The sequence below is a fragment of the Bactrocera neohumeralis genome, chromosome 3, assembly GCF_024586455.1.
Source record: "Bactrocera neohumeralis isolate Rockhampton chromosome 3, APGP_CSIRO_Bneo_wtdbg2-racon-allhic-juicebox.fasta_v2, whole genome shotgun sequence".
NCBI lineage: Eukaryota > Metazoa > Arthropoda > Insecta > Diptera > Tephritidae > Bactrocera > Bactrocera neohumeralis.
In genome coordinates, this window is record NC_065920.1 from 17,680,059 (window position 1) to 17,697,151 (window position 17,093).

A 17,093-nucleotide genomic window follows, 5' to 3' on the forward strand; every position below is an offset into this window, starting at 1 on the left:
TCACACATGCAAAAAACCACTTTTGACACGTTTGCTCTGCTAGAGCATGTTCACCATAAGCTTTCATTAAAATACGATGGCTTTTGGCTAAGGTTTTGTTCAAACTGTAATACTATCTTCATAACATAATGAAGAAAAACTCCCTGCAAAAACACTTTTTCAGGCACAAAGTTTGAAATATTTGAGGGATAAAGTTATTGTTACTTCCCAGGATAAATTTATTAACTTCTCTGAAATATTTTGATTAAGACAATGACCTGCAAGGACTAAAGAATAAGCTTAAAATGGCATGAGAAAATCGCATATGCATAAAAGTGATTTCGTATTTAAGTAACCGTTGGAACTGAAGGTTGACTGAATAAAAATGAATTGTAAATAGTTATATGAAAGTGTGATATATGGTACATATTTATGTATATACATATATATGTATGTACATTAAATAAATTTACGAAGAACATTGACTCAGTGTATGACACACTAATATTGCAGCAACTGGACTCATTGTTTAAATAATAAAAATTAAAGCGATACTCGTATATAAACCTTTGTTATTGTCATCTTATTACTATAGAACCCAGATACATATAATTGTACATTAATACAATAATATTATAAAATATAATTAATTCAGAGAAAAATTTTGAATACACGATCAACGATTATAAGCATAACATAATTAAACAAAAATTTACATTTTGATATCACGATATAAAAATATGGTTTTCAAACATATCATCACCTAAAATGCAAAATAACGTAACATGATTTTTCATAAGTTTACAGGCGAAGGAAAAACGATATAATAGAAACCAATCATGTTGAAACAAAATTTGAGATTTCGTTATAAAAAGGTTATATAGTATATTGGTTATTATATACTCATATTGAAACAAAATTTGAGTTTTCGTTATAAAATTGTTATTATATCTGACAGGGATTTTCAATTTTTTTATGATACGTTGTGACGATATGTATCTTTATTAGATAGTTTTCTTCATATTGAAAACTTTCTGTTCAAAATTCGGCCCAATAGGTAAGGGATTTTTAGATAACTCTTTACATATAAAGATCAAGACTAGTACAAAGAGACGTCCCTTTATAAAGACGAAGTACTGTAGACAATGTGCTTGTGTTCTTAGTCATTGACAATCACATTACTTCAATCATAATTATTATCACTTGAACGCGACGAACCTTCAGTTGGACACACCTTTACAAGTAAAACCCATTAAACCATATGCCTGTCTATATGCTTGTAGATAGTAAAATAAAATTATTTAATGCGAAAAAATCCATATAGTTATAGATAAAAGATAATGATTATTATGCGCCGGTTTATTAATAAAGCATATGACATTGAAATTAATGAAATATATTGCACTTGTATTCGTATATGTGAAGAATACAGACGGATACTGTATAGTATACAGGATGACAGAAGAAGATGTATACAAAAATTTAAATAAAATATCACAAGATAATATCTTAATATTAAAAAACCTAAAGCCTAAGCAAACGAGCAATTCTGAAATCTTTATCATAAAGAACTTGAAAAAAAAAATATAATTGTAAATATCTGGGTGTGAAAGGAGAGATTTTTTTTTATTTAAAAGGCTTGGATCTTTCAATCTAAAGTACGGTTTGCTCTCACCTGATTTAATCTCACTCGCTCTTTAGACTGAAAGATGCAAGTTTTTTTAAATAAAAAATATCTCTCCTTACTCAGGCTGCATATCATAAACTCATACAAGATGCCGGGATGTATTTGAAAGGGTGTATTTTTCGTTTCTCTGTCATCGCTTTGACACCCTTCTTAAATAAAAAAACCAATAAAAACAGTTAAACATAGAAAATATAGTCTAAAATATAAAAGCTTCATGACCAAACTGTGTCACTTACAAAGCTATCCTCGTACAATAATACCTAAATATGTATATGTACATATGTATTTATGTCACCGCTTCAAAGAACTGCTGAAAAGTGAAAACTTCTTCAGGTCCTATAACATACTACGATCGCTTCTTTATGAACTGTGTAGCTCCAATTAAATGTGCGGAGTTGGCATGACAGACGCAACTACAACTTGCTGACATTTAATTTTTCAACATTTAAAGCCCTGAAACTTATTAGCATAGCTGACAACGCACATTTGCGTTGAGTTGCCTTGGGGCAGTGGAAAATTTTTTTGTGCGTTTGCACCGCAGTCAGCGTTCCGTTTCGAAAGAATATTGTCTTATGTTTGTTAATATTATATGTGTCTGCAAACTCTTATTAATATGCATATTTCTTCAAGTTCATATTCCTCATTAATAGGCACTTTCCGTCCGGCAGCAGCAGACAACGCAATACTGATCATCAGTGATTGAGACTGAGATTTTCGGTTATTTCTAGAAAGATCTTATTTCTTAGAAAGATTTGAACATTTCTTCATATACGGGCGTTTGATTTTAATTAAAAGTTATACGATACGAGGATACTGCGTGTACTTTAAGTTTATGCTGCGCAGACTAATGTGCACTCTGGGTACTTAAAAATGGGCTTAGAGTTTAAGGTATAACAATAAGAGAAAATATCACGTACTACGAACATACTGTCATATGAATGTCTTTGTGTTTTTCCCCAAACTATTGATTTCAGTAAAAAAAGAACAATCAAAAATTGCGAGGGTCCAAAACTGTCAATTTTATGCTTTTTGTCCTTCCTTGGGATACTGAGAAAGTAATTTGGCCTCTCCCTAGGCTGGGAATAACTCTGGGATAGTTTGTGAAAATACGTTTGTCATAAATAAATATTCTCTATTGCGTGAAAATTCATTCCTATACTCATTTGAATATAAAATGAATGTATAACGGATGTACCAAATGTTACTAGATCGTTTTGTGCATTTTTATTTTCATATATTTTTTATACCCTGAACAGGGCATATCAATTTTGTCACGAAGTTTGTAACAGCCAAAAGGAATTTCGCGATCGTATAAAATATATGTATTAACGATCACAGTGACGAACTGAGTCGATTTAGCCTTATCTGTCTCTCTGTCTGTCTGTATATACACGAACTAGTCCGTCAGTTTGAGATATCAGTTTGAAATTTAACACACGTCCTTTTTCCATAAGCTCATTTATCGAAACCACCGATAACGTATCACTATAGTATACAGCTGTCATATAAACTGAACGATCGGAATCTATACGACATTTGGAACAGCTTGTAATCCCACAGATCCAAGGCATGGCTACAATGTTCGAAGAAATGTTTCAGGTCGGACTATTATAGTATATAGCTGTCATACAAACTGAACGAACGGAATTAAGTGCTCGTATGGAAAACATTTTAGTTCTGCTCTCTACAGGTTGGGCAAAGAATATAAAGAATGGGTCTGGTAGTGAACGAGGACAAGACGAAATATCTCTGTCATCAAACAAACAGTCGTCGCACTCACGACTTGGCCCCCACGTCACTGTTGGCAGTCATAACTTCGAAGTTGTTGATAATTTCGTTTATCTTGGAAACAGCATTAACACCAACAACAACTGCCTCAAAACCTAACGTAGAATAAATCTTGCCAACAGGTACTACATCGGACTGAGTAGACAATTGCGAAGTTAAGCCTTTCTCGATGAACAAAGACCAAATTCTAAAAGTCACTCATCATCTTATGAGTCAGCGCTAGGAGTTTTCGAGAGAAAGACAGAAAGGTTTTGCGGAAGAATTTCTTTGCGCATTGGCAACGACGAAAACCGCAGTCGAATTAGTTCAGCGAATCAGGAAACAACGGCTACGCTGGCTGGGTCATGTCGTGCGAATAGAACGCCGGAGGAACCAAAGGAAGAGGAAGATCTCCGCTCCGTTGGAAAGACCAGGTGATGAAGGACTTGGCTACATTTGGAATCTCCAATTGGCGCCAAACAGCGAAAGGGAAGAACGACCCGCGCGCTATTGTAAACTCGGCTATAATCGCGTAAGCGGTGTCTACGCCAGTAAAGAAGAAGAAGATGGAAAATTCTCATATAACGAGATATTTTCAAGAAATTTGGCAATCTCCGAAGAAATTGTTCAGATCGGATCACCATAGTATATAGCTGCCATACAAACCCCAAGCCTTTTATATGCTTAACTATATCATATTTAATATTTCATCATTTCACTTTGTTAAATTTTTTAATTTTACTTTTGAAATTCTGTTTGTATATTTATTTTTGAAATTCCATAGTTTACCTTGCTGCTTGAAGGTTGTTGGCTTATTAATAATTGTGTTTGTGTGTTGACATATTAGGTGTTGGTGTTGTTGTTAAGGTTGTTGTTGCTGTTATTCTTGAAGACTCATCCACCAACAATGCTAATATGTCGAAATGCGTTTTGTCTTCATAACTTTTGTTTCCCAAATATTTCTTTATATTCTGCCATATACGTATTTACCTACGATTTTTGTTGCTGCTGCTGCTATTGTTGGTGCTGCTTTGCTTTTGACTCTGGCACTTTGACTTCGCGACGCTATTTGCATCAACAAATGCTGAGCGCTGTTGTTGTGTTATGCTTTTTCGTGCGTTACTAGTTTATTTTCTTTATTTATTTGTTGTTTTTGTTATTTTTCGGTTACCTGCGCGCAGTTTGTAAATTTTATTTTATTTTTTCTATTTTTTGAGCGTGTGTGTGTGTGTGTTTATTATTTTGTATTTTATTGGGCAGTCGAGCTCATCTGGTTTTAAGTAATTCGTTGTTGGATTCGCTTCCGTAGTTTTTGGCGAAGTGGTTACCGGGTAAGACGGTCCGTTTCCTATAGCACGCGGCAGTCTGATTTTGCATTGCGCGCTTACTAAACGGGTTCGAATATTTCGCGCTTAAGTATAAATATATTTTGGTCGCTTCATTTGCTTTTGTCAAGTCAGGTTGTTATTGTTGTTTGTTGTTTGATATTGTTGTGGTTAGTAAAGTTTGGATAAGCGTTTGAATGATTGTGTTTGTGGGATTGGAGTATTTGCTGGCCTCAAAGGTGATTGAAAACAAAACAACAAAAACAAAAGTAATGATTTATAGTAGCAAAGATAAGAAATTAACGGGAGTGTGTGATATAAAAAGAAAAACAGAATACTAATTAAATAATGTTAATTAAGAAGTGTTATAAAAAAATTATTCAACTAAAGGTTCAAAGTACTTTGGTCAGAATTTAACCGAAATGTGTTGAGTCGTTTCATAAGTGATATTAAGATCGTTTTTTATATTGTCATTAAAGGGGGGGTCCCATGAGGCAAGTTTTCGATGAATTCAATACCTTCGCTGAATGCTTTGTGTTCTTCAAATACTTATTCTCGTGACAAAGTGGACTACCAAAACACTTTAGAGAAATTTTCAACGATTTCGTGGCCGTGATACCACCGGAAGCACTAAATCTGAAGTAAACACGTTTGAGACGTAAATATACGGCTGCCAAACAGATTCTAATTGACATATGGATATTAAACTTCACACGAACATATAAAAAAATTTTACCGATCTAGAAACAAGAATTCTAGAATTTAATAAGACCACAAAAAAATCGATTTTTTTAAGCCCGTAAACCCATGTAACCCCTTAAATATTCTACAAACTTCTTAATCAAACAAAAACAAGCTTCTTTTATCAAAAACAAAAAAACTTTCGTCCGTTCGTTTAAGGGGAAATTATTTGAAGTATTATTTGAGTATTCCTTTCTAACCGTTCCCAAAAATATATGTAAATAATAGTATTATTTGAGGTTCTGGACTAGATGGACTTTACTCTTAAAGTAAAAAATTAAATTTTTATTGATACAGAACTTGTTCTATTTCTAACTACAATTAGAATAGTCTGGTCTACTTTGTATGCAAATTAATGCAAACTCCAATTAGTTAATTAACTTAACAATTTCAATAAGATTTGTGATCATAATGAATAATAAATTGAAATGGAATGCAATAATTAAAGAATTTCTTTATTAGTTAATAGGCTACAATAAAATACACGAGCGGCGCAAATAGTAAGGATAAGTTCGCACCTTGAACTTTGACTTCGCTTGTGTATTTATTACAATTTAATTGATCCCAGCTTAGGTTATTAACAATCTAACACTGAGTGTTAAATTTATGAACTATAAAGTCTCACTACCACAAATTAGAAGGTTCAAGTTAATTGTTATGAACAGTTTACTTATTATTTAATTACCTATTAACTGGAGGTGTAAGGACGTTGGAATGAAAGCAGTTCGATTTTTTGCGATTCTGTCAGCACAAGGAAATAGAAGTGAGAAGGGGTGCAGATCGGCTGGAGTTTACATGTTGGTTTGCAAATTGTACGAACTTAAGGAGAACGAAATGTTTCGGATTTCCACAAAGTGTTTAATATAAATTTACTAAAATATGGTGTTGCCTGTTGAAGAGAGCTCCTGAGAGTGTTTTGGTACTTGTTTTCTTATTTTTCACATAGAGCTTTCCCAACGTTTTATATTACAACTCCATATCTATAACGATTATTCTACCTGTAAGGTGCCATAAAAAAAGCGTAACGTAAGATTATTATGTTAAAATCGCAAATGCTTTACATTATTCTAAACTTTGATACGAAATACTGCACGCGCTAACCAGTCTATCGTAATAGTCCATCATTAATGGAGCTTAGGAATTGCAGGTATAAATAAGTCGTTGCTTGACACGAAGTTGTCCGTGTTATAAGTGTAGATCATAAACTTTAATTATTGACTTGTGGCATTCTTAACTACTTAGTATTGATCGGAAGAGTAACAGTAAATTTTTATAATAGCATTTTGTGATTTTTAATGTATGTAATCTTTAAAGCTTTGTGAAAACACGCAGTGTTGTAAAGGCGAGCGACCATAAGATGTACATACATTGTATGTACTTATATGGGATTTGTGCATGGGAACATATAATTGTCTATACCACAATGCGCCCAGTAGGAAGTAACTTAAGTAGTCTAATTGATTTCCCATCTAGATTAGATAAGATTACGTAGCCAGCAGTATTACTAACAAATATTGCTTTTTATTAGTACTATAGAATTATATTGTTGTAGTCTCTGCTTCTATATATGTTAATGAATCATATGTTATAATTTATGATTCTATGTGTGCAGAATTTTAACCGATTTTCATGAATTTAGCTTATAAATTTTTGTAGAATCCGATCTGTGCATTCATATGATTGTGTAATATAGGATATTCAACTATTTTGAGTGATCTGATCTGTCATGAATCAAATTAAACCCTATTTAGGCCTGAAAACTGGAAATTGTACTACTCTTTGTGTATTACCAAATAATGTCTCGAGTATAATAGGGGGTTTTAAAATAGGGACGCTACAAAAGTAGACGGCAAAGGTCGCACTATTTTCCCGCTCTTTTGACATTTCTTTTCAGTAAGGTTTGCCATTTCATCATGGAATGATATGCGATCCAACAACGAGTTGAAATTATTAAAATTTACTACCGAAATTCGGAGTCAATGGCCTCAACTTTAAGAGCGGGTTTTTCAATTAAAGCGCGCGGGAACGGTTAGAAAATTAAAAACCGACTTAATGAAAACCAAGTTTGGTGAACGGGTTATCTCACGAAATGGCCCAGTCAATTGGCCGCCACGGTCGTGCGATTTGACGCCGTTAGACTATTTCCTGTGGGGCTACGTCAAGACTATGGTCTATGCCAGCAAGCCAACGACGTTTGATGATCTTCGTACGAAAATCGAACGTGAAATTGCAGCAATATCGGCCGATTTATGCTTGAAAACCGTTGAAAATTGGGTTCACCGCCTGGACTTCTGCAAGCGTGCCGTGGGGACCATGCAAAAGAAATCGAGTTCCAAACATAATGGCAATGAATTTTTTTTGTACGCTCTTATTGAAAACCCCGTTTTCAACTCTTTGACAATTTCTATACATTTTCATCACAATTCCTTGCTAAAGTGACGTCACTGGTAAATATTTGTCATAAATTTTGTGTTCGATTGTACTCGATTTATACTTTACTTATATTGATATATGAGTATTTTCAATGCTAATTGTCTATGATTACGTTATTATGTTTCAAAAATCTGCTATGCCCAATCAGTGACACTCAAAAAGTTGTCAAATAAAGATTTCAGTCAGATTTTGATTACGATTGATTTATACTTTTTATTACTTTACTTTTTTGACTGACCAATAAATATTTATTATTCTGTTTTTACTATGAAAGTTTCTATGATCAATTGGTGACACTCAAAGAGCTGTCAAATAAAAAATCAGTTCGAAAAATACATTAGTCCGTATCGTCAAGAACGAAAGGAGGCGAACGCTTTGTTTACAATTACTAAGGATATTTGACAGTAATTGTAAAGTGCAGACAATATAATTTTTTCATTTATGAAGTCTTCATCTATTAAAAAGAAGCAGAGCTGCCTTAGCAATGTTTTCACCAATTTTCAATTAAACCACATGTCAACCAAGTATTATTTTTGGCAACAAAAAGTTTGTTAGCATCGAACGATAGCGATCGCCATTCACCGCCTCTTTGAAAAAATACGGGTACAAACCACACCAAACAGTTCGTACCAAGATCATGCGATAACGCCTTTATTTATGTACACATACATATGTATATGTTTTAAAATATGTACATAAGTATGTATGTACATACTTTTGAATACGTGCCGCAATATCCGTAATTATCAAAGCCCATAATATTGTGGAATGTCATATAGTTAATTACGGCTTTTCAAAAACATTGTGGTTGGTATTGTTTTGAGTTTGACGGGTGTCATAGTGTCACTTGGCTTCCTTGCGCTACTGAATGTTGTAAACAAACATAAATGATTGTATGTTTTTAACTGCTTTCTTGACTTTTGTGCGGAATTGGAATTTGAGTGATTGTTTTGTTACGTAATACTAAATACTATAGAAAAAGACGGCAACTGTTTGGGTTATGTTGGAAAAAAATTTCAAAGGCCTTTAATTTTGTAATGCGAAACCGCCGAACTGAGACAAATAATTGAGTGTGTGTTACAAAAAACAAAAAAAAATCATTAGCAAGTCGCTTTAAAGCAACTTACTTACAAATGTAGGTTAATTACACAAAATAATTTAAACGTTAGTCAAAACACGATCACCTTTAGAATTTTCGGAAGCGCGAAATTATTTATGCTGGTGCTTGCTTTTGTTGTTTTTTTTGTGTGTAGTTATGTAGTATGTATGTATGTTTGTATGTATGCATTTAGAAATGTTGAATGTCTTAAGGTTAATAGAGTTTTACATTTTGACTTACCCCTTTGTACTGATTGACTTTTTTGTTGTAATTTCATTACAGTTGGAGCTAAAATGTATTCCAGCTGATTTTTTCCTGTTACTATGCGAAGAGGAACACATTTTCAACGGTGTTGCTAGAAGCTGAAAGTAAAATAAGAAAAAAATAAATTAAAATAAAATAAAAAAAATAAATAAATAAATAAAAATACAAGTATATATGTATATATACATATATATATATATTTATACATAAGTATATACATAATACATAACAAATAAAAATAAAGCGTGGCAACAATAAAAGTGCGGAGAGTGTACTGTGTTTATGAATTATAATCAGAACAATTAAGTGACAATTGTATTCAATTAGAAGTGCAAAATTTCAGTGAAATTCCCAACAACTGTGATCATACAAATATAAAAAAAAAAAAATAAAAAATATATACATAAAATTTACACATATTCGTATAAATATATTACATACATATAATATAAAATAATAGCAAATAAAGTTAAACTAAAAATAGTAAATTCAATTAACACCGCGCACACACAAAATATACACACAAAATGACGCTGGAATCTCACGGTAAACTGCTGAAAGAGCGCGTTAAGCCCATCGATATACAATTCAAGGATCTAAGCTATCAAGTTCAAGTTCAAAAAGGTATGTATGCATGGCTGTATGTGCGGAATTACTTTGCAAACTTCGCAACCAGACTGCACCAAAGTCAACGTTCTTCAAATTAAGTTCAAGAGTAGACAGTTGGCAAACGACAAACTGCCAAAGTATGCATGTAAATAATATATTGTATATATGAATATGTATATATTGTATGTACATTGCTATGTAAAATCAAGTTTTGTTGTGTGTTTGTATTTCGTATTTGGTGATAAAAAGATTTGTGTTGCATTCAAACTGGTTACTCTAGGTTTTAGCCGCAGTTATTAAGAAGCGTTTTTTATATATTATTTGGTTGTCAATATAAACTTTGTTATTTACATATATAAGTATATGCATTTGTAAATTTTTAGTAGCTCCAAAACTGGTAAATTTATTTTTAAACACTTTTTTATTTAAAAAAAATAATAAAACATGCAAATTTTTGCCTTTCTAACTACCTTTAATTGAAGGTGTATACTGATATACCATATGTATGTATATAAATATATGAACATACATATTTACGCTGTCAACGAAATCAGCAATAATAATATTTTTTGTCTGCCAGTCAGTCTGCTAATGTGTGTTTTCCATTGATTTAATGGCAAAAATTTTAATGCATAAATAATCGAATATTTTCATATAATTGAGAAATTTTATACACATAGTATATGTGATATGTACAAAGATAGTAGTATAATTGATATAAAATATATATGAAGGGATATACATTTTAAATATTGTAGCACGTAGTGTCTTACACGAAAGAATGGTACTGTGCAATCAAACTATCGGTTAAATCATTGGTTAATAAACCAAGAGCGCTACCAGAGATTTCAGTTAAAGTTTCTATGTAAGAATTTCTTAAGGAGTTTCATGGGTTTCCTAGGGTAAAAAACAGCATTTTTTCAAAACTTTTTTCTCATATAAAAAATGAAATATTCTATTCGAGTTTTTTACTGTTACAAACACACACCATTAACAAAGAAATATTGAAATAAAAAACAAATACTTTTGAGCTCGGTCATTGCGACGCGATTACCGGTTATTCCGCGTTGGCAGATCAACTTCTTACAGGATCATCTAAAGTGAAAAAATACGTTTTTTAGTTAAGACCTTGACTTTGAACTTGCACGAAAGAAAAAAATTTTAAATTGGATTTTTGGTAGACATTTTTACAAAAAAAAATTAAAATTTCAGTGAAAATTTCGCGACATTAATTTTTTTTAAATAGTTGTAATCAAAAAAAATTCTACGCCCATATCTTTAAGAATCGTATCTCAAAAACCTGTGTAAAATTTCATGAAGATCGGTTGAGTAGTTCTCGAGAAATCTTGTCAACCGACTTCAAAGACACAGTTTCGAGCAAAACGCGTTTAAAGATGGCGCACTTAGCGTAGCTAGCCTCGAGCGCACAAATTCTCAAGACTGTATCTCCGAAACTATTACTCGAATCAACTAGAAAATTTAGAACAATATTCTAGAGCTGTTGTAGCACTTAATAAGACAATAAAAAAATAAATTTTTCGAAACCCCTTAAACTTGTTCAGTAATTTTAAATAAAGCTTCCCTTTGGGCAACCGTTTATAATCGACGGCTAATGTTTTGCTAGTTATTTCTAGCCACTTTGGTTGATATAAACAACTTTTAAGTCGAACCATGATTTATCTTTTATGAAAATGGCAGCTATGTGCTCTTGTGCTCCGAACTCAAAACTGAAAACCCAAAATTACTAAAATTATCTTTTCAAATGAAAAAAAAATAATAATAAATATACTTCATGTGGACTAATCAGTTTGTATGATAGTTATGTACATATGTATGTATGTATGTATGTATATATAGTACATCACCGCTTTTGAAGAATTAGCAGCAAACATTTTTGAGGCAAAATCAATAGAAAAAACTCTGATATTAGTATTATTTGGAATAATACAGGCTACGAAGGAACTGTAATTAAAGACTTGAACTATTGTTATGGTTCTTGTTAATTCATTTATTAAAAAATCCGTAAAATTGCCTGTATTACCGCAAATCTTCATATGCACCATATACACATTAGAGCGGGTCGATTTTTTTCTGTAGAATCGCGTATGCGAGAAATGTTCTGTGGATCATTCTGAACAACTTCACCTAAGAGACTATGGGTCTAACACTGGTTTAGAGCCAGCGATTTTTAGGCTTCAAAAATCTGAGTCTGAATGATTGGTTGCATGAGAGATACAATGTGATATAGTTATTCGATCTGATCGATTCCGACAAATAATCAATAGAATATGAAAATGCACCTATGTAGGTATTAAATTTCATTCAGATATCTCAAAAACTTACGAAAAAATTTTTATAATTCAGAATGATCCGTACAACATTTCTCTCATATGCGTTTTTTTAATTTTTTGGCTCCGTATAAATCGAACCGCTCTAATACTATATAACTATCTAGTATGAGAAAAGAAATTATTTAATATCGGTTAGGATTTAATAGTATCTATTTAGTACAATTATTATTAAAAATTGCCTATTTATCGTTGAAAGGACGAACCTAATTCTTCCTCATTTGGTTTCCACTTTACATTCGTCTCTGAAACGCTAACTACTTCCATTGCGCTGACATTGTAGAAAAACGTATTGTTATTAATGAAATATACTTTGCACCTACTATATATGTACATATGTAATCAAATAGAAGTAGTGTATATATTTATATACACTCGTGTATTTATTTAAACCTAAGTCAGTTATTGTTGCACGTGGAAATTTGTTTACAAACACAACGAGTTGAGAATTGGCGAAGACGCCTAATATTGCATTTGCTATTTATTTTTTGCCGTGAGAAACTGTCAGAATCGTAACAGTAAATATAATAATGTAATAATTATGGAAATCACCTAATACTCTTACATACTGTACTGTAGACTTTGATAGTTGGAAGTGTAATGATGAACAGCAACAAGAGATAAGTATTGCTAATACCGCTTTTATTCTAAGTACAAGTATAAGCTTTGCTTGAATTTATTGGATTTTGCTGACACTTTCGATTTTCAAATATAAATAACAATAAACACGAGTATACGCAGATTGGCTTAAGTATTATCAATGTCTGTCAATCATACTTAGGTTTCTCTCTATACAATGTATGAGTAAGACAAAGTATGAATAATTCAGTGATTCGGTTGTGTAAACAAATCGTTATTGAGTATGTTTATTTGCATGTTTAATGTTTATAAAAAAAATTATGTAAGTAATAATAACTGCACAGTAATCCTGTTGTAGTTATTAAGCGCGTTAGCAAAGAATTTAGAAAAATCATATTACAGCTAATACTTCAAGTTTTCAGAATTTGCATTTAATTTCATTAATTCGCTTTAAGCTGTCAATCGAAGCATACTTTGTATTATTATTTATTACATAATTAAATTAAAGTGTGTTGTTCCGCATTGTATTTAAATAACAGATTCTTCAATTACGCGTCTAATGCCATAAAATATGAATATAGCGGGCTTAATCATGTGAGGTTATTAGGTCGAAATCGTAGGTATTTTATTTTAATATGCGTTTAACTTCGCACATGTTCGTGCACAAATTAAATATTAATCTATAATTACTATTTCTAGTGATGAATTACTTATGTCGTTGGACCCCAAAAACTGAAATGAGACTTCCTACAAGACTTTTGCCTTTAGTTGTAGGAGTAACACTTCTTTCAAATATTTGGAATCAATAATAGGTCGGACCAGAATTACATATATCTCGTATGACTAGTTTCTGAAAACTTATTAGACGATGGATTCTCTACTGAGAACCACTTACGAAATTTTTGTACGATTATAAAAAAAAACAGCCGAACCGAAGCTTAAAGTATAGGTAGCTTAGCAAGCGTTCCTTCATATTATGGCGTCCCTTTTAAAGAACTCATATGTATGTATAAATTTGTTTTAGCTTCCTACAATTTTTTTCAAAAGAGCCGAATACAAGAGTATGGAGCGACGAAGTGACGAATCGAACACGTCTAGTGTCATGACAGATATTTCGTGGTGCAAAAACCAAGAACCAACCATAGACCTCTTGATTTTTAATCTGCTTTGATGTTTTTTTCGACTTTGGCTCACCTTTGCCACGATATTTGGCCGATTTATGGTCTGTTTACGGGTTCTAAGCATAGATCCAAGACTCATCTCCAGTAATAGTACGTTTCATGACATCATGGTAGTCGAAAAGCATTGTTTCACAGACTTTAACGCGACACCGTTTTCGAAAAAATTTAGTGATTTCGGAACCAATCATACTTTTACTTTTCTTAGACCCAAATGATGTTTCAAAATGGGTTTCACTGATCATTCTGATATTTCAACGATGCCAGTAAGATCTGTGTTGATTCTCAAACATCAATTCCTTTATTTTATTGACGTGTTGATCATCAGTTGTTGATGGCCGTCTTGGCTGTAGTTCGTCGTAAACGTGTACTTGACTCTTTTTAAATATAATAATTTGTACCAATCAAAAATACTTGTCGCGTCAAACAATTATCACCGAAATTTAATCTTAGACAACCATTAAATAATTTGAATTAGCGAACGATTTTGAGTATATATAACAATTTGGAATTGAATCCTTACAAACCGAAATAATTCGGCTTCATGGGAATTATTCTATTTATTGGCGTAAAAACCGCTTATGCGATTATACCGAGTTCTTATCGCTAGGCCATTTATTCCAGCGAAGCCAAGTTACCTGGTCCTTCCAACGGAGTGGAGGTCTTCCTCTTCCTCTGCTTCCCCCGGCGGGTACTGCGTCGAATACTTTCAGAGCTGTAGCGTTTTCGTCCATTCGGATAACATGACCTAGCCAGTGTAGCCGCTGTTTTTTAATTCGCTGAACTATTGCAATGTCGTCATATATTATATCTCATCGTTCCATCGAATGCGAAATACATAAGTAAATCTAGATGAAGACACAATTTTTCTTGTTTTGCTTTTAAACCGAAATAATTTCATAAATATATGTCATAATGCTGAATTTAGATTATTTTTTGTAGATATACATAAAATTAATGAATTGCATTTCCAAGAAATTTGTTTAGTATTTTTTTTTGTATGGTGAACTTAATGTTTCTGAAATCGTAAAAAGAATTTCGAATTGGCATTTCTTGTATCAAAATACCTTCAATAAGAAATTTGACATCAAAAGTAAAAAACGGATGCGTCTTAAAAATTGAAACTACCCAAGGCTGTAGCCTAGAAAAGATGCTATCACCACTAATTTCAGCGCATCCAAATTAACTAAACTACAGTTATTTATAGGCGTGTTAAAAACATTGCAATTTCGTGCACGGCATATTTGTAGCAATAACAGTGATTGCCGTTTAAGGTTAGGAAAATTTAAATTGTAAACACTACGTACATATGTATGTATATGTAAATATAAATATGGTTGTATGTGTGATTTTAAATTTTCATAATTTCAGCAATTCTCATAGTACGCAAATTTAGATAGTAATAAAAATTACTTCAAGTCATCGTATTTCGAAGTACATATGAAGTTAGTAAGGTCTCTATGTAAAATGCGGAAAATAATTAAGCCTCACTTATCGCAAGCACATGTTCAAAATTAGTCACTTTAAGTGACTAAATAAAACTTATTATACACATATATATATAAATATTAATAATATTTTTATTTATTACTTATAGCTATTGTGTTATTTTTTTGCCAGCGATTGTAGGTTATAGCTGGTCATTTGCCTTTGCCCGATCATTTGTCAACGACGCTATTAAAACAATAACAATATAGACGAAGCGCACAAACGAACTTGTATACACATATGAATGAAAATAGCCACCATGCAAATGGGGTTCATTTGAAAACCCAGTCACGTTTGGGAAGTATGCTAAAAACGTGTTAAACTCAAGCAGTCATAGAAATATATGTATGTATGTATATGTGTAGGCATGTGTGACTATTTTCTGATAAATGCTTATAGAGTGCTCATAAATATGAGTGGAAAATGCATACGATCAATTAAAAGTGAATTGAATTAAGGTCCATTAAATAGAAATCAATAGAAAATAATTTAAAAAATTATCTGATATTTGCGCCAATTCAATTCAATTGTCAATTTATTATTCGAATTTAAATATCAATTATCAAGAAGATATTGAGAGAAAAATAATTTATTGCATAAAATTTATTTATAAAAGGCTAAAATGTAGGGAATATTGATTTTATTTTGCTGCTTTTACTAATGTTTTCATAATTCGTAGATAATGCTATGGGCAAAAAATAGTAAGACTATTTAATTTAAATTTCTCGCGAAAACTCATTCGTCGAAATATTTTATTCTAGGTTGGTATGACTATCAGTGACATCTGCGCCATATCTATATTACAACAATATAATCATATGCTTAGTGTACGATTTTTGAAGTAGTCCTACTATTTTGTGGCTTTTGACTGATCAGAGACAACATTCTCACTTATGTATGTCTTTGCGATTGCCAGGCGTTACACTTCAACGAATCGAACAAACTATACCAGATGCTCAAACAAACGGGCAGCACTTTGGTGCAATCCTGCGCTAAACCGTTTTCTGACGCATGCGCAATAGTCACCCGTTTTAGAAATTCAAGAAAGAAAGAAAAATATGAATTTTCATCGCTCTTTTGAACCAATCCCAATATAAAAATCATTTAAAATATGCGAAAAAAAGCTTGGTAGCATTGAAGATAGCGGCTATACCATTTTAATGAGGTATCCGCACACTCTCTTCTACGAATTCAACTCGATCACTTTGTTGTTGCTTTTACTTGTAATTTTTTTGGCAAGAGAGCAGAAGCGAGCAAAGAAATGGCAATCGAAGACAGCTACTCATTACATACTTAATGTTTCGATCTTCTAAACATTCTGAGTCTATTATACATCTAGTAATTTGAACACCATATAGAGGTCTGTTTGGATGACTTAAGGAGTAAGAGAAGAAAATTGTTTCACTCAATAGCCGAGAATTCCTCCTTTTCCAGACCTCTTATTATATGGGTATCAGTTAAAAGTTAGTACCCTATAAGTAGATATACTTATCTTACTGAGAAGCTCCATCAATAGGACACAAGTCACCCCCGATTTACCCAGCACGATCACCACATAAGCTCAATGAACTAAGTGTGGCTCGAGGATACAAGAAT

At 32.3% G+C, this 17,093-nt stretch overlaps 1 protein-coding gene across 5 annotated transcripts in view; it reads left to right on the forward strand.

The window, feature by feature from the left end:
- Nucleotides 1–17,093, forward strand: part of LOC126752072 (ATP-binding cassette sub-family G member 1) — a 45,018-nt gene that overhangs the window by 16,132 nt on the left and 11,793 nt on the right. For 4 of the 5 annotated variants that reach the window (XM_050462625.1, XM_050462626.1, XM_050462627.1 and 1 more), the window contains exon 2: nucleotides 9,314–9,919. In XM_050462625.1, coding sequence (XP_050318582.1) covers nucleotides 9,823–9,919 — 97 coding nt within the window. In that variant the 5' untranslated portion in view covers nucleotides 9,314–9,822. Of the gene's footprint in view, nucleotides 1–4,978; nucleotides 4,998–9,313; nucleotides 9,920–17,093 lie in introns of those variants that run through there. The other variant, XM_050462629.1, reaches the window with a different exon arrangement.